This window comes from Camellia sinensis, chromosome 10 (genome assembly GCF_055761805.1).
Source record: "Camellia sinensis isolate YWXY chromosome 10, ASM5576180v1, whole genome shotgun sequence".
In the NCBI taxonomy this organism is placed as follows: Eukaryota; Viridiplantae; Streptophyta; class Magnoliopsida; order Ericales; family Theaceae; genus Camellia; species Camellia sinensis.
In genome coordinates this window covers 8266146-8288778 of record NC_138970.1, presented here as the reverse complement: position 1 = coordinate 8288778, position 22633 = coordinate 8266146, and the positions used below count along the sequence as shown (strand labels likewise).

Here is a 22633-nt window from a genome sequence, read left to right as displayed (position 1 = left end):
AGGGACATTGCACACCTCAAGAGGAGAGCGAGGCGGTACTTTCTTGATCAGGACAAGCTGTATAGAAGAAGTATTGAGGGCACTCCCCTGAGATGTCTCTCCAAGGAGGAGTCAGATCTAGTCCTCGGAAGAGCCCACGAGATTGAACATCAAGGAGGGGCTCGGCTGTTCGAGCAACTTATACACCTTGGGTATTACTGGCCGACCATGGAGTCAGATGCATCCCATCGCGTGAAGAGGTGCCAGACTTGTCAGAAACACGGAAATTTGATCCATGCTCCAGCTGTAGACCTGCATAGTATCCGAACGCCATGGCCGTTCCATACCTGGGCTTTTGATCTGATAGGGCCCATCTCTACATCTTCTAAGGGGTACAAGTGGATTCTCGCAGCCACAGAATTGAGTACAAAGTGGGTCGAAGCAATTCCTCTGAAGAACGCTACGGGGCCTGCAGTTGCGAACTTCATCAAGGAGAATATCATTTGCCGATTTGGAGTACCAAACACCATCCTCTCGGATAACGGCACTCCCTTCATAAACAAAGATGTGAAGAGCCTCCTAGAGACTTACCAAGTGAAGCATCACAAATCCACACCCTACTATCCAAAAGGGAACGGGCAGGCGGAAGCCACAAACAAGACACTGATAAGGATTCTGAGCAAGATGATGGATGAGTTTGGGGGGACTTGGTCCGAACAGTTGATAGTAGCCCTATGGGCGTATCGCACTTCGAAGAGAAAGCCAACTCAAGCAACTCCTTACTCCCTTGTGTATGGGTCCGAGGCAGTGTTACCTATAGAGTTGGAAACGCCATCTGCTCGAATGGCTCTCGCCTCGGGAATGGTATTGGAGCCTCGAACCACCAGATTGGAAGCATTAGAGGAAAAGCATGACAGAGCTGCAAAAGTCATGGAAAGGTATCATGAGTCCATCGCCCGAGCCTATAACCAGACTGTGGTACCAAGGAAGTTTGAAGAAGGTGATCTAGTATGGAAGATTGTAGACCCAATCATGCGAGGACAGCCTTTACCCAAGTTTTCTCCAAAATGGGAAGGGCCCTACAAGGTGGTTCAGGCAAGCTCAAGCGGGTACTACAAACTTGTAAGGGTTGAAGACGGCTTCCGAACTGGCCCGCTCAATGCAAAGTTTATCAAGCATTACTACCCATAGTTGGACTCATCTATGTTGAAATTCATTTTCACTTTCTTACTTTGTCTAAAGGTTGTATTTCCCTTGCGTTATGAAGAAGCTGGTTTTCTCTATGGTGTATGTTTTATCCCATCACTTACAGTGAATCTATTATGCTTTTGTCAAGAAAGTTGAAGAACTAATGAGAATATTTCAGCTTTTATAAACATGTGCATATGATTGTTCTATCATTCGAAATAAATATTTTATCAAGTAGAATGAGAAAACAATGCGAAAATATCCAAACAACAAAAATTTTGTCATTTCATTGCATTGTCCTAGATAAAACATTTTTATCGAAAGGGGCAAGAAAGTAATGATAAAAAAAAAAAACTCAATCTTTCCTAAAGACACCTTCGAAGAAGCTGCCCGTCACATCTACATCTGGAGGACAAACAGTAGAGTGTGCCTCTAAAGTCTCCAAGGCCCGAGCATAACCCGACTCAAGTTCACGAAGAGTTGCCTTTGTCTCATCTATAGAGGTGCGATAAGAGGCAAGCACAGACATAAGTTCCAGCCGATGACTGGCGTTCGAAGCTATATCCAGGCGCTTCCGAAGCCATGATAAGTCCACTTGGTGACGCTCCATGTCAGAGATCCCCTGATACGCCGTCTCGACTACTTTTCCATTAAGGTCACACAACCGTTGCGTGTCCAAGCTATATAAGATAGTGGCAAAAGACTCGAGAAGAGCAGTCTGAATGAGTGGACACTGGCAAGCAAATGAAGCAAAGGTCTCCGGGTAACTTGAATGCACAAGCTGTAGAACTGAAGCAAACTCAGGAGCTACCCAATAATGGAGAAATGATACTTTGCCAGAAGTCGAAGGAGGAATTGGGGCCGGAAAGTTGCTAGTCTCAGGAATCTCCCCAATGTCTATCGGGTTAGATGAACCACCCGGAGGGGTAACTCCCGGCAGAGGTCCCGAGCCTGAGAATGCCGAACGATAAGGGGACAGACCAAAAGCATCACTATCAATGTGGAAATCACTGAGATTCAAATCCAAAATATTTGAAGGCACTGGCGATGAAGAACCTCTGGCAGTCGTCTCAAAGGCAGGTGTTCCCCCTTGAGAAGGAGAACCGTGAGGAGTTACAAAGAGAGTCGGAGCAGAGTCCGAGGCAGGTGAAGGCAGGACCCCGGTAGCAGCTAACACTGGAGCAGAGTCTGAGGTAGGTGAAGGCAAGACCCCGTTAGCAGCTAACACTGAAGAAAAGATAAGAAGGCCTTATTAGAGGTAGGGAACAGGAAAGTCATTTCAGTAAAGATTTCTCACAGATATAAGTAAATGACAAACTTCAGAAAGAAAGATTACCAGAGGGAGAATCAATATGCAAAGCAGGGGCAACTGAAGGACTCCTAGCATCAACAAAGTCACTTGGTCGTGTAGAGACCACCTGATCGATCTCAATGTCTGATGAAGCCTGAACAGTAGTAGTCATCCCTGAAGAAGGAAGGAGGGCCGGAGGATGAGAATCACCATAAGTGCCAGAGCGAGTCTCAGAGATCTCTAGCACATCCACCTCCACACCATTCCCAGAGGCGCACCTCATCTCTACATCGCTTCTAGAAGCATGGCCCGCGACATCAATTTCTGTGGCATCAGTCCCTCCAGCAATCTCAACATCAGAATGGTGAGCCCCAATAAACTCGTCACCAAGGCAGTGCTCCTCCTCAGCTACGGTAGGGCGATGACGACGCGTGCGTCGAATAAGGTCACAAAAATGATCGGAGGACTCAGCCTCATCATCATCGTCATCTATAACTGCTATACGAGGGGTGCACATCTTCACAAGTCTTGCAGACAAAGGGAGGGTGTCGTCCAAGTCTGAGTCCGGCCTGGGGGAGGCAGCATGGCCAGGAGCCACGGTACCGAGAACGTCAACAACCGCAGGATCCTACACAACATGGGCAAATAAAAGTTTTCATTTTAGAAGGTATAGTCGTAAGAAGGAAAGTAGCTTCAAATCAAGAATTTCGGGTACCTCATGAAGCCTTTTGGAAAGGCGAGGAGCGGAAGGACTGGCATCAGAAGTCCTCTTGTGAGCCATCTTCTTAAGGCGGGTCGTCCGAGGACCAGAGGCCTTATTCAAAGGGACTGGCTCTGGAGAAGTAATTGCCAAGCTAGAAGCAGATGCCCGAGCAGAAGGGTCAGTTGGAGCAGATGAAGTGAAGAAACCCTCGTACATGTGGTCAGATTTTCGGCTCTCGGGTAGCCGAAGAGAAGAATCCTTCTTATAAATCGGCGGAGGCAAACATACGGTCGGTCTGCTCTGGACAAATGCAATAAACGCATCGATATTCTTCTGCCAATACCGCCTGAAAGTGGGGGTGAAACCCCCTACTCGGCTCAAGCCTGGCATCGTCAAAGAGCCGGATATGGGAAGCACGGTGTGTATAAGCCGGCGACTGAAGCGCCCGTAGCTCTCTGAAAATGATAATAAATGAGGTGCTGGCCCCGGGGCACATTGATCAAACCCGAATTGACATGCTACACGGTCAGGCCTATAAACGGCACTATCAACACCTTCCTCATGCCACACCGGTAATGAACTCGGACGGATCATAATCAGCATATCAACAAAGGGTGCAGGGATGTTCTTCGGCAAAAGAAAGGACACCGAGCGGGAGGAACCATGATAGATAAGCGGTGTGGCCACACCTACAGGTGGGCATACATACGGCCGTGCCACAAAGCGTCGGGGATCATCCACCAGAGTATTCAAGGATAAGGTGGAAATAGTACGTGACCAACGTGTAATCAACGGCTGGCAAGACTTCGCTTTCTCAAATGTCCGAGACCCATCAGTATCGAGCACGGGGATGCCATCTTTATCCACTATCTCCCGAAGAACTTCCGCCTCAAATACAGTCGGAGCAGGGGAAAATTTTGGGAACCTCTCGAAGAAGAAACATAGCAGGAACTGGCTGTGAATAAAGGAGACAGGCTCATATCGACCCACGGAGCGAACCATATCTCGATGTAGCAGATCCAGCCGATAATAGAGATTCCCAAGAAACAGGGGAGCCAAAGGGATCCGATCTCCTCTGAAGAGCCTGACTGCCAAGGGGAAGACGAAAGGATTGAGGGAATCCGGAGGTGTGCTCGGAAGAATGAAGAATGAAAGGAAGCAAGCCAGAAATCCTAAGAAATAGAGCCTGGAGCCATACATCGGACCGGCTTCATACTCCCGAGAGTCAAGATCAGCATCTCTGGCCAAGGGCTGAAGATCCTTGAAGAAGTGACGGATCCATGCAGTATAGGAGGCACGGTCCGTCCTTACTCGACTAGTCCTCCTCGCTGAACCATCAAAAACAGAACTCCACCGACCACAAGTTTGAAGATTTAGCTTCAGAGATTGGATCAAAGAATCATCTTCGGGGGGTGTCTGCTCAGGGTCGAAGGCATCAGGGCCGGTCACTTCCAGACGCAGCAACATGAACACATCCTCAAGGGTGGGCCCCATCTCGTGCTGGCCAAGTATAAAGGTGTGTGTCTCGGTGCTCCATCGAAGAGCCATGGCTTCCAGGCTAGCATTGTTGCGACGGATGGATAGAGATCTAGATATTTTCACCGGGATCAATAGCCGGGCCTCCTGAAGTCGTTGACAGAGGTTCCTGTCTGAGAGGACATCATCGACCCACTCTTGCCAACCGAAAGGAGGGTTTGAGAAGGCCTTGAACTGAGGATAACAGTATGGAAAGTCCCCCTGCTCAATTCGAAAGCGTAGCACCGAGGAAGGAGAAATGAGGGCCTCATGTCCAGAGTCAGTGTCCTCAGTGAGACATAATGGAGCCGCCTTCGGAGATAGAAGAGAAGTGGTGGAGGTAGCCGCCCGCCAGAAGGGGTCCTTCCGACCAAAATAAGGAGATTTCCTCCACTCAGATGCCGGAGGTACATCCCTCTCTTTCATGAGAGCCGGTTCCGATGACCCCGGGACAGCGGGTTTCTTTCGAGAAGACATATGGCTGAAATAACAGGTATAGATAGTAAGGAGTTGACCGTATTAAAATTCAGAATATTGGAATTAAAGCAACACATTCGAATGAAATTTCGGCATCAACTATTCGTTTCTCTGAGAGTCCATGAGTTCAACAAATTCTACGAGGAATTTTTTTTTTACACCAAGAGTCCAGGTTCAACCCCGGAAGTCATCAACAATTCTTTTTCTCGGGTGTTCCTCAAGCTCAACAAATTTTAATACCAATGGGTGCATCATCAACATATAGATTTTCGTCTTCTATCATCAATAAGAGGTGCAATGTCATAGGTCGCTTCATGATGAAGTTCAATCAGGTCAATTTCTTAAAGTCACTATGTTCTATATTAAAGGTCCAATTTATACGGGGCTCAAAATTTGGACAGAGTGAAGTTCAATAGTAAATTTCAGGCCCGAGATCCGAAGTATATTACATTGCTTATCAGTAGCAAGATTCAATGGATCATTATGCAAATTACAAGAATGTCCTTTCCAAAGTCCATATTCATAAGTCCAGGGTTTTCTCTCTCCATGTCAAAAATGGAGCTCAAATACTAGTCAACAAGTTATATTCGGCCTTTCCTCGGTGATAAAGTTCAACAAATTATGTTCAAGCCAAGCACCTCAATACGGTTTCAAGTGTTAGTGCATGTTTTCATATGGCCAAAATCACGGTGTTTGAGCTAAAAAAAAAATATATCATTGGGATTGCCACAAAAATTGAGTCCATATTCAGATTCAGTTTTTATTTATGTATTTTATTTTTATTTTCATCAGATTGCTTGAGCCCTCTACATTGCCACAAAAATATATTTATATATATTTAAATATATTTATATTCGGAAGAGGGGGTTGAATGTCATACTTACAAATTTGGGCAGTTAGAGAGGTGAAGTCCGAAGCCGATACTGGAAATTTAAGCTGAAATCAGGAAGGCTTTACAGACTGTAATCAACAAGACTGGGCTAGGCTTGGGCAAGACCACACACGTTGCGTTGAGAGGGCGAACGTGCGTGGTCAACGTCGGATAAGCTGAAGCCGGAAGCAGCGATGTGGAGCTAGGTTGGGCAAGACCACACACGTTGCGTTGAGAGGGCGAACATGCGTGGTCGACGGCGGATAAGCTGAAGCCAGAAGCAGCGATTGATTATGCACAAGCCAAGGCTAATGTGGGTAATCCGAGCTCTAAACAAAAGAAAAATATATATGATAATCAATATACATATATATATTTGCCCAAAGTTTGTCAAGCAGCAAAGTAAAAGAAAAAAAAAAAAAAAAAAAAAAAAACGAAGCACCAGCAGATTCGAAGCAAAAAAAATAAAATAAAATAAAATAACATATATATAATAAAATAAAATATTATATATATATACATCATCAGCCATATATATATATATATATATATTTGAAATGCTAGCCAAAAGCAGAGATGAGAAAGAAAACCAGTGGCCACGGGAATCAATTGCGAGTTGTGCCGGTGTTGGTGTGCAGTAACGACAGCTCGGGTCGCGTTGCCGGCAGTGCCTAGAGCTACGGTGCAAACCACACACGACGCGTTGAGTGGGCGGCGTCTGTGGGTGGCGCTGAACAGCCGGGGCAGAAGGCAAAGTCGGGGCAGAGAGGAGCTAACGGTGGTCGGTGCTGGGCAGCCGAGGCCGAAAGTTGCAGTGATGTTGCTGGGGATGTCGCAGAGTTGTGACTGTGCAGAGAGGTTCATGTCGGTGCTGGTCGTCAAAGCTGGAACAAGGTGGTGGCTGGGCCGCGACACCTGCGGCAGTCAGAGTTGGGATGGTGTCGGCGTGTCTGGAATTGCAGCAGTCGGCAGTGAGCAAACCCGAAGCAGAGCTGCTTGAGGAAGGAGAAGGAAAGCTGCTTGAAGGAGAAGAAAAACGATGGGTTGGTTTCTGTAGAGAAAGAGAGCAGGATCAGAAATAGTGTGGCGGCTGTGCAAAGTTTGTAAGGATTAGGGTTTTGGCACTTTCCTTAAATAAAAAAAAAGAGAGCATTATCCGTGTGTGCCAAACAACAAAGGCACGTGTGAGCCTTAAAAAAAAAAAAAAAAACAAAACAAAAAAAAAAAAAAAAAAGAGTACAAAAAAATTAAATTTTTGCTTGTCAATTTTTTTCTGTAAATTGAAGTGCGTCATCAACTTTATCCATAGGTTCTGTCGTGACAAAATGTTTTTTTTTTTTTTTTTGGGAAACGTGATGCGAAACAGGGCCGAAGAAATGACAGTATGCATGTCTGAGAAATTTAAAATTTCTCATACACGCAAGGGGCAAATGTAAGAGGGGCTAATTTGAGCCCACTAAATTATTTAGGCCCAATAGCCCAAGATTAGTGGGCCCGAATTTATTGCAAGTCCAAGAATCGGTGGGCCCAGATTTATCGCCATCAAACGGGCTGAATCGCTCTAAGCCTCGAAGGGGTTCGGATCCACGAACTTAGAGACTTAGAGACTTACTCGGGCCCGGACTCGAAAGGGTGTTGAACAAGCCTAGAGATCCGAGGCACTCGGACTCGAAAGGATTCGAACCTACGAATCTAGAGATCCGAAGCACTTGGCTTCGAACGGATTCAGATGCAATCTAGAAGCCGCTCCGTTAATGAGTCCCAGAACACTTGCGGGCTCGGAGCTTTCCGGGATCTACGCACCAGAACCATGGGCGTAATGGAGTTCGAACAAAGGACCCGATCCCGAGGACGGTGAGTGGAGATAAATTCACTCTTCGGTTAAACTAGCCTATACCCGGGTCGAGGTGGCACGACCCCGGGGGGGTCCATGAGACTCGGCAATATTTTTGCGGCAGGACGTCCTCTGGGACTACCCCTGACCCTTTGGGATGATTGGGGATCATTGGTTAGGTGTGGCTAAGAAGAAGGGTTCGCCGAGGGATTGATCTCCTCTTCGGGGTTTTCTCATCCTCGGAGAAGTCACCTCCTCGGAGAAGTCACCTCCTCGGAGAGGTCACCTCCTCGGACAAGGTGGTTAGAGAGAATATCCCCCATGTGCCTTGCACATGGGCTCCATCCTACATCATGAGGTGCCTATAAATAGCACCCACCCATAGCTTTACAAGGGATGGATTTTGGAGATTTTTAACTCTTGGGAAAGAACTAATTTCCCTTCTCCATTATCGACCTTGAGAGTGAAAGTGGGAGATCAATGGGAGAGCCTTGCCATTATTCTATTCTCTAGCCATTTTGCCTTCTTCTTCACCCAATCTCTTATCTCCATCATCTCCTTTGTTGTTGTGTTCCTAAGTTGAGATTATTGAAGAATCTAAGCCTCTCATCATATTCTAGAGAATTCGAAATTGTTCTTCAAGGATCTTCGAAGATCTTCGAATTTTCCAACTCTTTTCTCGAACCCTCTCCTACAAGTGCTTTTCATTTTCATTTTATTGACTGAATCCATATTTGAGATTGCAGGCTTGAAGTCATGTCTTTAGTCACAAGATCTGAATTTTGTTTGTTTGTTTGAGTTGGGGTTTATATTTTTTTAGTGTGATTTGGATTTAAATTAGAAGAGAAGAGAAGAGAGAGAGAGGGGAAGGGGAGAGAGGGACAAGGAACTGGAACAGAGGACCCATTTGACCTTGAATAAGGGTAGTAATTCAAATTTAGATACAATAGTTTACTAATGAATTTGAAAATTGAATCAAATAGCTTAATCTCAATGGATTTAAAATTACCATATAAAATTTATTATTTAAAATCATGATAAGCATTGCAATTTTAACTCTATATCCTCTACTCGTTTTTTCAACTGATTTTACTTATTACCTATCAATTGAATGAATTTTCTCATTATTAAGAACTAGTGGATGAGATATGATTAGGACATGGTGCCCCAAAACTACCACAATAGAAAAATTAAGAGTCTTGCAAGCATAAATTGAAATACCTCTTAATGATGCAAAGATAACATAGTATTTTCTAATCATATCTTTGCATAGTATTTATTATTAAGTTCAGATGATAAGAAGAAAGTTCAAACATGTCCTTACATATTAGAGGATAGCCTCAAAATCACTGACTTAAAAAAAATTAAAAATAAAAACTATAATATGACTCATGCATGACTCCTTTTTTATCCACAAGGCCATTACATACAATCCCCTATATCTATCTAGATCATTACTCAACTTCTAATCAAAATTACTCATAACCCATTTGAGTGGTAATACTTCCTTAGCTAACAAATTCACTCAAAATGACTAAGATACCCTCAAAACCCGAACATTGTCCAAGACAGGGCCACATATTTGACCATAGTCATGAACCTTAGCGTGATAAAATGAACTGTAGAATGTGAGCCTTGTCCTAGTTGAAAGTGCTTGGAACTTGAAACTTGCATTCTTGAACCCACCCTTTCCATGAGAAGCATAGGGAGCTTTTACGTTGTGTTTGGTAGAGAGATTTAGAAAGAGATTTGGAAAGGGAAAGAGAAAAGATAGGTGAAATGTGAATAAAATATACCTACATTTCACATAGTTTCACACACCTTTTCCTTTTCCTTTTCTCTTCTCAAATTCCTTAATCAAACGTAGTGTCAGGGTTTCTTTTGCAGCAAAAGCTTCGATCATCATCGATCTATGGCAACCATTCTTGGCATCTCCAATGGAGAAAGTGAGGTTGTAGAACTTGCTTGGGATTGTTCTTATGACTTGTTCAATGGCACTTTCTCTCCCTCCAACTAGTCGATCTCGTAAGTCCGGAGGGGATAGAGAAGTGTTTTGAGTATATGTATTTGACTAGTTTGAGGGACTCAATGATCCATCTAGGGAGTGGTGAAATTAGGTCTTGTTTGTTGGGGGAGGAGAACTCATGTTGAGAAGTTCTGGAACACACGAGGACCAATTTCTAATCCACTGTTTTTTACCAGGTTACTTGCATGGGAAATTTTTTTTAAAAAAAAAATAAGAAAAATAAAATAAAAGTAGTAATGACAATATGTGCCATAATTGGGAGGGTTTGGTGAGGCAAGGAGTAGAAATGTGAGGCTTAGGCTTCAGCACTGACTTGGGCAACTACTACAAAGTGATGAAAGATAAGGTTTGAATTTTCAAAATAGGTCTTCTTTCTTTTATAACTATATTATATATTGCATTCTGCATAAATTATATATATATATACACATATAATATGAAGTTGATTTTCTGAATTTCATTTGACATATTTTTATTTTACAGTTTCATCTTTATTGATAAAAATTACCAAAATTTGCATTAGGATCCATATTAAATGGAATGGTTTCTTTTATCCAATCTGGAAATGATAAATTTTGGTAATAGAAACTTCTTTGCCACTAAAAAACTTGGTTTTGACTTGACTTTTAAACTTATAGTTCAGAGTATGTATTTGCTTAGTAAGATGCCATAACGACACCATACGAAAATACAAATGAATACAGTGACGTCTGCTAATAAGGAAGGTTGTCATAATTGCCGGACTGTATTCCATTAACAAGACAAAGAGCGAAAGAGCTTCAGAAAATTTTGACTGAAGCCATTTCTGATATGGAGGTGGACTAGTTTTATTATGCAACAATGAGTTAGTAGTAGCTACTTTATGTTCAAATCTTTCGTACCCGTTGTCTAATGTTTCTAAGGTAAGGTTAGTGATTTTTGGGAAATCTTATCAAAGAGGTTTTGTGATTAGTCAAATTTTGTTGCATATGGTTGAAGATTTTGACTCGTTAGATTAGCATTTTTAACATACTGAGGTTTAAAATGGTGAGAAGATAAAAAGTGAAGAGTAATATCTTGCAAGCATAAATTGAAATACCTCTTAATGACGCAAAGATAATAGAGTATTTTCTATCATATCTTTAGATAGTATTTATTATTAAGTTCATATGACAAGTAAACATCTATAATAGGACTCACACATGGCCTCTTTTTAACCCATAAGGCCATTACATACCATCGGGAAATTCTATTTCCACACTTAATTAGGTCAGTACACATCTTTTCTCAATACACACACCTATTAATCTGATTATTAACTAATTTTCTCAATCCACACACTTTCAATTAAAATTACACTCTTCACTCATAACCATTGTACACATACCACTTTACCATCCTTTCTACACACTTTTGATTGACCCTAAATTTTCTCCATTGAAGACCTCCATTGAAAACCCTTGTTGAAGGTAAGGCATTTTTCCATTTTTATTATTACATTTATTATTTTTTCATTGCATTTACCATTTTTGGATCTCTGTGCACTCTATTGACATAAAACCTTCGTTTGTTTCCTTATGTTTTATGGTTTGGGGCTTTCGGATTTAGTTGTCCAAAAGTATAGATTTGATTCGGAACTTAATTACCGAATAAATGGTATGATTTCAACCAATTAGTTCCGAAAAAAATACAAAAATTCGACATCTGTTTTTCGAAATTTATGACCACAAGCACAAGCACTCGCACTCTTGTGAAATAGAAGCTTTAGACAGTGAGGTAAGTGAGTGACAGATGGAATGATAGATGATCGAGTTAATGAAATATAGAATGAGCCCATCTGTAACTAGTAGTAGGAGTGCAAGTAGGTAGGTGGGTTTCCTTTGCATTAGAAGTTTATAGCAGAAAAGTTGGTGAGCCAAGATAGAAGCTCATTATCCCTTAGGTTTTTTTAACTTAAAAGGTGTCTATTGAGATTTTTTTTGTTCTTAAAAGTTGTGTACATAGAATTTTTTCATATAATATTATGGATGTTGTTGAATGTCTATTATAGTCATTTTTATTTAAGATATAATTGTCATTAAATTAATATTTCATTAAGTATGTGTCCTGAGTTAACTGGATGTGTGGAAATAGAATTTTCCCATACAATCCTCTATATCTAGATCATTACTCAGCTTTCTAATCAAAATTACTCAACCCATTTCAGTGGTAGTACTTTAGCTAACAAGTCCACTCTAAACGACTAAGATACCCTCACAACACTTACACTGCCCAAGTCAGGGCCACATATTTGAACCATAGTCATGAACAAGAGTGATAAAATGGACTGTAGAATGTGAGCCTTACCCTACCTGAAATTGTTTGGAACTTGAACTTGAATTTTGAATTCTTGAACCCTCCCTTCCCATGAGATGCGTAGGGAGATTTTAGGGTTTCTTTTGTAGCGGAAGCTTCGATCATCATTGATCCGTAGCATCCATTCTTGGCAACTCCAATGGCGAAAGTGAGGTTGTAGAACTTGTTAGGGATTGTTCTTATGACTTGGGCAATGGCACTTTTTCTCCCCCAAACAGTTTGATCGCGGCGAGTCTGGAGGGGACAGAGAAGTGTTTTGAGTCTATGTATTTGACTAGTTTGAGGGACTCAATGATTCATCCAGGGAGTGGTTAAATGAGGCCTTGTTTTCTAGGGGAAGGACTCCTGTTGAGAAGTTCTTGAACACATGAGAACCAATTCAAATCCACTATTTTTTACTAGGTTACTTGCATTGGGAAAAAAGAGATTAAGTTACAAAAAAAAAAATTAGTAATAACTGTATGTGCCATAATTTGGAAGTTTGGTGAGGCAAGAAATGCAAATGTGAGGCTTAGGCTTCAGCACTTGACTTGGGCAACTACTACAAAATGATGAAAGATAAGGTTTGAATTTTCAATTAAAGATCAATTGCACTTTTTAATTAAGTGTACAAGTATTTTATGGTGGAGAAAATTGTTAAAAATCCAATTTAAAATGGTTGTAAGGCATTAAGTTTTATGAGTATTTTTCTTTGGTGAAAAGTGTACTCTTTATGAGTATTTTTCTTTGGTGAAAAGTGTACTCTTTGTGAGATATTGTGGTGAGAAGTACATTTTATTATTTTAGAGGATATTTTGTTTTCAATTTTACTCCTTAATTTATTTGTTGAATTTTTTTGACTAACCGTTCAAATGTTTTATCTGTTTAATTTTTTTGGCTATCTGTTATTTTTTTTATCTATTTAATTTTTTTGACTATCTATTCAAATATTTTCTTATCTGTCAAAATTTTATTTTTGCTGTCATCCGTTGAATTTTCTTATCTGTTGAAACTATTTTTTCTTATCTGTTGAGTTTTTTATCTATTTAAAAATCTATCTGTTAAAATAACAAACCTCCCTTTACAGCTCTTTTCTCTCTCTATCTGTTATTCAATAACTTGAGCTTTTTCTTTCTTAACCAAAACCAACTTCTGCTTGGCATTGTTAAGATCTTCCTGAATAACACTCAATTGAGCCTATAATTCCGATCCCTTTGAAACCCGTGTTGGTTGTTTCTGAAAATTCAAAATGAAGACGCAGTGCGAGTCAAATGTCACAATAGTTTCACAACTTACCAATGTTTGTCAGAAAACAAAAGCATTTGATATAAAAATCCATTTTTGGAGTTTCACAAACAATTTGCTTTTCCTATTTATGTGGATTTGAAGTAGCAAATTTATTGATGAACAAAGCTACCAAGCAGCAGCATTTAATTTCAAGCTAGAATGTTTTAACGTGTAGACTTTTGAACAAATAAAATTTAAATTTAGATTTATGGACCGAGTGCCCTTTATATTATTGATATAATCAAATTTACTTTAAATTTAAACTCTACTTTAATATGGTCCTCCCAGTGCCTACACTTTAAAATTTGAATATTTTTTTATTTTTTTTGGTCAATCAGTAGAAGACTAATTATAAATGTGAAAAAAATATTACATTAAATAGACTAGTAGTCCAATAATAACTAGAAAGTCAATCTCCTCAAATGACCCAACAACTACTAGCTACATACAAGCTCCATAATGGGGGAGAATTAAACACCCCCATAACGGATATCAAATTCCTATCTGTGTGGGTGAAAATCTGACCACACTGCCCGTTTAGTGATCAGCTGGAGAGCACAAGCAGAATAGATGGCTTAAGCAACCTGAAACAGAAAGAAAAAAGCTCCGGCGGTGGTTCTTCCACCCGGGGGCACTCCGACGATCAAGTCAGTATATCTTTCAAAGATAATCAAGTACTAAACTGAATACTCAAAGTATAAATTGCATACCTTAGACCCACGGGGGTGCCTCTCTTTTATAATATACTCAATCCAAGTCCCACTAGAAGTATGACTTCTATGAACTCTAGTTCACTGCTTACTCTGGACTCTTTTAAGTGATAAAGATAAACTCCTTGAGAGTTTTATCCTTATCTTGGTTCAGTCCCCTTTGTGCTTTAGGACTCTTGCCCCTTATCTCGGATTCCGATATCTTTGGAGATGACCTCGGCTTCTCCGAGATTACCTCGGCTTAACTACCAAGGCACGTGGCACCTCGGCTGACACGTCGGCGTCACCATGCCACGTGTTGGTATTCAGAAAATATATCCCCACAACTGCCCCCTAGGTTCTATTACCTCGGCATTCTGAGGTGATGGAACCTATTCCGAAATTTTGTCACTTCTTTTCTGAGTAATGGCTCAAAAACTATTTAGCCAAGATTATCTACTTTTAGCCGACGTGTTCTCTTCGGAGAACAAGGCTTCGGTCGTACTCTCCCACGCGCATGAGCTGTCATGCATATCTAACTGTTTCTTTTTACGTGCTTTGTTTTGATTGGAGCGTGTCTGTGACGCGCCTGGAAGCTATCTGTTCGTTCGTCTGCGCCGTCTGACGCGTGCGTTGCTCTAGGTGCAATAATTGCCCTATTTTTGCCGCCGTTTCAAATTTTTGACAAAACTCTTTTTTGCCTTTTCTTTTCCTTCACTTTTTCATTCTGTCTTCTTGTTCTTTCTCTCTCTGAAAGCTTTTTCTTCCTCAAATCTGCCATCGCTTCAATCTCTCTTCTGGAACTGCTCTTAATCCCTCATTCTCGCAAAGCCTTCCTTGCTGTTGCAACCGGTTTCTGGGTTCGACGAGCATTGCCTCGGCTTCATTTGTCCTGGTAAGGCCCCTTTCCTTTAATTCTTCCATTCTCTTTATGTGCTTTTGTCTCTGTTGCCATTACTGATCTTGTTCGAGGTCTTGGATTTATTCGTATCTTGAATTTGTGGCTATACTTTGAACTTCTATGCTTTTTCATCATTCTCTTTACCGCTATTCTTGATTTGTTTCTGTATCTCTATTGTTTCTGAGAACTATACCTCTATTCTTGAATCTGAAACTTCGTCTTTGTTTTCTCTTTTTTGTGTCTGCCCCAGATCTGTGCCCTCGATCTTTATCTTCATACTTCATAGATTTGATATTTGTCTGTAGAACCCTTAATCTTTAGGGAAACCTGAAAAACGCCCATCTTCTGAAACACATTCCTCTTAGTTTAAGCCGACATAATGGCTATGTGGAAGCATAGGGTAAATACCCCAACAAAACTTGAATACTTTAGGTAAGAATTCTCTATCCCAGCCGACGTTCATCTTAAGCTGGCTGGGGATAATGATACCATCGTGCCCACAGACCATACAATGCCTTTTCCAATAGTTGCTTTTACCGAATGTGGACTTCGGCTTCCACTTGATCCCATTTTTCGTCAAGTTCTCCATTTCTATAAGCTGAACCCCATGCAACTTACTATCAATTCCTATAGGGTAATTAACGGTATTATTGCCTTAGCCAGGCAAGAAAACCTTAGAATCACCCTAGCCGACCTTCAATATTGTTATACCATGTGCCCTCTTGATCTGAAGGATAGGGGTTTTGTCTATTACCTTAAGCCGATATCCACTCAGTACAAAATTATAGCCGACCTCCCAGACTCCAACAAGGGGGCTGGAGATGATTTTCTCATTGCTTCTGGAAATTGGAAATTTGGCCCACATGAAGATGTCCACCTCTATCCTCTTCCTTGAACAATTACAGAGGGCAAGAGTAAGAGTCCTGAGTCAACACTTAGTTGTTTTTATTTAAGACTTTAATACTTTTTGTTTCTGACGTCTGTTTCTTTGCAGATCTCCATCAGCCACCGAAAAATTTTCGTCAATCCTTCTTCCCAGGAACAGATCTGAAAACACTTCTTGGCCTTCCAATCCATAAACGAAAAGCCCCAGTATTACTAAACTTCATCCCTACATACAAATCCACCTTACCCGACGTCCCAAGAAAAAGGAAGAAAAGTCTTTCTCCACCCACAGCCACAACCTTAACTGCTTCTACATCCCGAACAGATCAAGAGTCCACATCTAACCCAGCCGATCTTCCATCAACCTCGGCCCCCTACTTAATACCAATTCCTGAACGTAAACGCCGACGAAAGCTTGTAAAGACTGCCGAAATGGTTCGTCCAAGGCCTGTCGTCCAAGACCTTCTTGCCGACCTTCCAACTGACGCCGAAGCCGCACCAACGCAATCAATGCTCCCACCCAAACCAAAGAGAGTAAAAAAGGCTCAACCTAAGGCCAAGGCCACAGATGCCGAGGCTGAGGATGCTTTGCCGATCTCTAAACTAGCAGAAAGCAAAAAATCAGCCTCTACTTCAAGCAAGAGGTCTGCTGAGGGCCAACCCTCAGGGTCTACACAAACAAAGAGGCTAAGGTCATCGTCTGCGACGACCTCGGCTTCGAAGAAACCCGACGTCCCCTGGGCCCCTGATCTATCCCTGGAAGATAGGCCCATTATGGCTAGTGAAAGTGCTGACGACATCAATGTTGCTGTCGCCCTTAGAACTGCTCTTCTTCTACCAAATGACTTGGAGCGAAATGGCAAGCTTAGTGAGTATGAAAATTACGCTCTTATGCTCCAACACTCCGCTCAAGTAAGTATTTCTGTTTGTACTTGTGATTTTTTCTTCCGTTCTTTACTGAGAGTACTGTCTCACATTTCTGTTTTTCTGCAGGCCATTCAGCATGCCCACTCATTTTCAATGCAATCCTTTGAAAATCGTCAAAGGTTGGTTGATATGAAAAGGGAAGCATCTTCTATGAAGAGAGAGATCAAGTCTCTTGAAGCAAAAATGAAAAAATTGGAGGATCAAGCCGAGGCTGCAACTAAGGTTCAAACTTTAGCTCTTGAGAAGGCCGAAGCTGCTGAGGCCGTTAGAAAAGTTGTTGAGGCCGAGAAAAGAGAGGCCGAGGTTCAGAAGGCCCAAGCGGAGAAAGAACTCCAGCAAGCTCTGGCCACTAAAGAGGCCGAAATCAAAGAGGCCGACGAAAAGGCTTATGCCCAAGGCATGGCCGACGTCGCAGAAGATTATAAGCTTCAAGTCAGGCAGGCATGCAACAGGGGATTTTCCCTGGGTTGGATGTCCCTGGTAAAGAAGCTTGATCTCCCTGTTGACTCGCCCCTTCGGAATGCTGATGCCATCCCTTTGCCATTTCCTCCTCCTCCACCTGAAGGTGGATCAGAATCTGATGCTGATGCTGAGGATGAAGATGAAGAAGCCTTGGTGAGAAAACCCAAGGATGCTGCCGAAGCCAAGTCCCCTCCTCCTGCTGGTCAGGTTATGGACTTAACTCTGGATGAGGAGGGTGATGAGGTTGAGGGGGCACCCCAGGAGGCTGCCACTGGGCAGCTATCGTCCAATCTTCTCTTGGTAGAAAGAAGTGTTGAGTCAACAATTGCTGAGATTGATGCCGAGATAGAAGCGGAGAAAGTGGCCGACGAGGTGCCCCCAGAGTCGTCCGAGATCCCAGTCCCTGCAGTGGCTAATACTGAAGAATCTTGAAAAAATTATCCTTTGTACTTTTTTCCTTCTTTTTTCTGTTTTTTGCGCTTTGTACTTTTTTACTTTCTGGATTAATGAAAAACTCTTTCTTTTGGCCGACGTGGTTTCTTCAATATGTAACTGCAACAGTTCTTCCTCTGGATGTTTCAATCTTGTGATATTCTGTTGACTGCTTTTGCATAGTCTTGTACTTAGAAAAATTTTTGCATATTGCATATTTCCTCATGTTGCTTCCTTTGTGCAATCTTCTCGGGTTATATACCTCGGGTATAACCATAAAACTTTTACTTCGGCAAGAAACTGTCCTGCAATCTTTTCATAAATTTCAACAAGTATAGAACATATAATTCGGAATGTAAACTTTTGCAAACCTCTTCTTAAGTTTTAACAAGCATTAAACGGTTATCTTAGTCTTACCTACTTGTAAATTGCTACAAATTTCAACAAGTAATGAACAATATACTTAGCCTTTATTTTAACCTGTAACTTTCTGTGTACCTCAGCGGGTGATCATATGTCGGCTTAACATAAACTTGTAAATTGCTACAAATTTCAACAAGTGTTAAGCATCTTCCCTTGGGTTTAAACAACCCACATATTGCTATGAGAACTTAAGCAATAACCTCGGCCTATCTTCGACTTGTAAATTGCTACAAATTTCAACAAGTGAAGATAAGGAATCAGCTTAATTCCAACTTGTAAATTGCTACAAATTTCAACAAGTGAATTAAGGAATAGCATCGACTTAACTTCAACTTGTAGATTGCTACAAATTTCAACAAGTGAAGATAAGGAATCAGCTTAATTCCAACTTGTAAATTGCTACAAATTTCAACAAGTGAATTAAGGAATAACATCGGCTTAACTTCAACTTGTAAATTGCTACAAATTTCAACAAGTGAAGATAAGGAATCAGCTTAATTCCAACTTGTAAATTGCTACAAATTTCAACAAGTGAATTAAGGAATAACATCGGCTTAACTTCAACTTGTAAATTGCTACAAATTTCAACAAGTGAAGATAAGGAATAACATCGGCTTAACTTCAACTTGTAAATTGCTACAAATTTCAACAAGTGAAGATAAGGAATCAGCTTAATTCCAACTTGTAAATTGCTACAAATTTCAACAAGTGGATTAAGGAATAACATCGGCTTAACTCTGCCTGGGTTTGATATGTCTTCAATAAACATCCATGCATAACTTTATCAATCATATATGTTGAAAGATTCTGAAAAGACTTTATTGATGATATCGGCCAAACAATGATGTTTATCTAATGATAGAAAATTTCAAATTACAAGAATTCCAAGGTCTGGGCAATGCTTTGCCCTCATTGTCCTCAAGCCGATATGCTCCATTGCCTAATACCGAAGTAATTCTGTAGGGTCCTTCCCAGTTTGGGCCAAGCTTGCCCTCCCTGGGATCCTTCTTGTTCCCGACGACTTTTCTTAGGACTAAGTCGCCAACTTGAAAATCTCTTGGATTAACCTTCTTGTTGTAAGCTCTGGCAAGCTGTTGCTGGTATACTGCGAGCTGAATTGCAGCTTTCTCTCTTCGTTCTTCCAATAAATCCAGGTCTCGGGCTAAGAGTATGTCATTGGTGCCATTCTCTACTCCCTGGGTTCTGATCCCTGGGATGCCGATCTCTAATGGGATGACTGTTTCTGTGCCATAGGCCACGGCAAAGGGGGATTCTCCTGTTGATCTTCTCGGCGTAGTTCGATACGCCCAAAGTACGTTGGGTAACTCGTCTACCCACTTTCCTTTTGCTGCCTGGAGCCTCTTCTTTATTCCATCCAGGATTACTTTGTTGGATGCCTCTGCTTGCCCATTGCTTTGAGGAAAACTTGGTGTTGAGAAATAATTCTTGATCTTGAATTTTGCACAAAAGTTTTTGACAAGTTTACTGTCGAACTGTGTTCTGTTGTCGGCAACTATTGCTCTTGGAATCCCAAATCTTGTGATAATGTTCTTCCATATAAAATTCTTGACGTCCACATCTCGGATTTTGGCAAGAGGTTCTGCCTCTATCCATTTTGTAAAGTAGTCTGTTGCTACCAGCAAGTATTTTCTCTGCCCAGTTGCCTGGGGAAGTTGTCCAACCAGATCCATGCCCCATTGGGCAAACGGCCAAGGGCTGGATACTGGGTTTAGGTCGGCAGCTGGCTGATGTATCAAAGGTGCAAACTTTTGACATTGTTCACACTTCTTTACATAAGCTTCGGCATCCTTTTGCATGTAGGGCCACCAATACCCCTGGGTAATGGCCCTGTGGGCTAACGATCTGCCCCCAGTATGGCTTCCACAGATTCCTTCATGAATCTCGTACAGAAAATCTTCAACCTGCAAAGGGTGTACGCACCTTAAAAGTGGTCTAGTGAACGACCTCCTGTAGAGATGACCTTCCGTTGTTAGACTGAATCTGGCCGACTTCAGCCTTATTTTATGCGCTTCTTTATGGTCTTCTGGCAGCTTTCCCTCTTTTAGGAATGCAATGATTGCATCCATCCAGCTTGGTCCAAAGCCCACGCACATTGCCTCTTGTTCAGTGCTCTGTTTATCTATGCTCGAGGCCGACATGTAGTCGATCATAATTGTCCTTGTTTTTCCAGTTTGAATTGAGCTGGCCAAGTTGGCTAACGCGTCGGCGTGGGTGTTGTCATCTCGGCTTACTTGGAGTAATCTGCAGTTCTGGAATAGGGCTGCCAGTCGGATGACTTCCTTTGCATATGCCGACATTCTTTCGTCTCTGGCTGCAAATTCTCCTGTTGACTGGTTAACAATCAATTGTGAATCACAAAAAACAATTACCTCGTCTGCCTCTGCTGCTGCTGCTAGCTTTAGTCCTGCAATTAATGCTTCATATTCTGCTTCATTATTGGAGGCTTTGAACCCTAGACGGATGGACTGTTCTACAATTTCTCCATCTGGAGATATCAGCAGTACTCCTGCTCCTGCTCCCTGGCGGTTTGAACTTCCATCGACGAATAATCTGAATGAATCGCCGATGTAGATGCTGCATGGTCTGAGCTTTTCTTTCTCTTGTCTTTTCGTCTTTGACTGGGATTCTTTTTGCTTGTCGGGGCAATGTTCCTCTTGGCTCGACGGAGCCCGAGGTGTGATGTCTTCAGGTGTGAGTTCTGCGACGAAGTCGGCCAAAACTTGGCCCTTTATTGCTGTTCTTGGCCTAAATTCTAGGTCAAACTGGCCTAGTGTTACTGCCCATTTTGCTATTCTTCCTGTTAAGTCTCCTTGATGTAATAAGGACTTCAGTGGGTGCTCTGTTAGAACCACGATCTTGTGTGCCTGAAAGTAGTGGCTCAATTTCTTTGAGGCCATTACCAAGGCTAGCATTAATTTTTCCAGTGGTAGGTACCTTGTTTCCGCGTTAGCCAGAGTCTTGCTTACATAATAGACAGCCTTCTGCTCCCCTTTTTCCTCTCGGATTAGCACTGCACTGACTGCGTGTTCAGAGACTGCTAAGTACAAAAACAATTCCTCCCCTGGGATTGGGTTAGAAAGGACCGGGGTTGTGGTCAAGTACTTTTTTAGGTCGGCTAAGGCAGCTTCACATTCTTCCATCCATAGGAAGTCTGTGGCTTTTTTCACCAGGTTAAAGAAGGGTCTGCACTTGTCTGAGCTTCTGCTGATGAATCGGTTTAGGGCTGCGGCCCTTCCAGTGAGCACTTGAACTTGCTTTGCCGATGTCGGACTCTGTAGTTCCAGGATGGCTTTGATTTGGTCTGGGCTGGCCTCAATGCCTTTTCTTGTTACTAGATATCCTAGAAATTTTCCTGACCCAACTCCGAAGGCACACTTCGAGGCGTTGAGTCGGAGCCGATATCTTTTGAGTATGTCAAAAACCTCTTTTAGGTCGGCAAGATGACCTTCTGATTTCTTGGTCTTTACGACCATGTCATCGATGTAAACTTCTACCGTTTTGCCAATTAGATGTTTAAACATCTTTGTCACTAACCTCTGATAGGTTGCTCCTGCGTTTTTCAGCCCAAAAGGCATTACCTTGTAACAGTACAGGCCTTTCGGGGTGATGAATGCGGTCTTCTCCTCATCTGATGGGTACATAGCAATCTGGTGGTACCCTCTGTATGCATCTAAAAAGCTCATCCTTTCATGTCCCGAAGTGGCGTCTACCAGTTGGTCGATTTTGGGCAGGGGAAAGCTGTCTTTGGGGCAAGCTTTGTTGAGGCTGGTAAAGTCTACACAAACCCTCCACTTGTCATTCTTCTTTTTTACTACTACTGTGTTGGACAGCCATGTTGGGTACTGAACTTCTCGGATGGCCTTGGCTTTAAGGAGTCTGTCTACCTCTTCCTCTACTGCTTCGACGTGCATTAACGTCGGCCTTCTGGCTCGTTGAATTATTGGCTTTGCCGATCTGTCGACATTCAGACTATGGCAAGTGACCTCGGGGTCAATGCCAGGCATTTCATAGGGTGTCCAGGCGAACGCCTCTATGTTTGCCCTTAAAAAATCTTCTAGTTCTTTTTCTTCTTCTCTAGCTAAGCCTGAGCCGAGAAGAAAAAATCGTTCTTCGTCGCCCTCCTGGACGAGGATTTTCTTTAGCGCTTCTTCGCTTTTCTCGGTTGGTTCCTTCCCGATGTCTTCTAGGACTTCCATGTCCTCATCTTCGACTTCTGCTTTCTTTGGCTCCTGTATACTACAGGTGGACTTTACTGCTGCCATGGAGCAAGTTTTGGCTTGTAGTTGATCCCCTCTAACTTCTTCAATCCCATTCTCTGTTGGGAACCGGAGTAGTTGATGCAACGTTGAGGGAACTGCCCCCATTGCATGCAACCACGGCCTTCCCAAGATGATGTTGTATGGTGAGGG

General features: G+C 42.2%; 1 protein-coding gene across 1 annotated transcript; it reads right to left on the bottom strand.

The window, feature by feature from the left end:
- Nucleotides 1-1255: 1255 nt before the first annotated feature.
- On the bottom strand, nucleotides 1256-3122 carry LOC145800956 (uncharacterized). The gene is made up of 2 exons (XM_082890823.1): nucleotides 2504-3122; nucleotides 1256-2394 (listed from the first exon to the last, which is right to left on the bottom strand). Exons 1-2 carry the CDS (start codon nucleotides 2973-2975, stop codon nucleotides 1523-1525), a joined length of 1344 nt encoding a protein of 447 aa, XP_082746949.1. The 5' UTR covers nucleotides 2976-3122; the 3' UTR covers nucleotides 1256-1522.
- Between the last annotated feature and the right edge of the window lie 19511 nt (nucleotides 3123-22633).

Coding starts and splice junctions, on each gene's coding strand:
- LOC145800956 (XM_082890823.1), bottom strand. CDS start 2,975: ATGTGCACCCCTCGTATAGCAGTTATAGATGACGATGATGATGAGGCT. Junction 2,395..2,503: donor GCATATTGATTCTCCCTCTG/GTAATCTTTCTT, acceptor TCTTTTCTTCAG/TGTTAGCTGCTAACGGGGTC.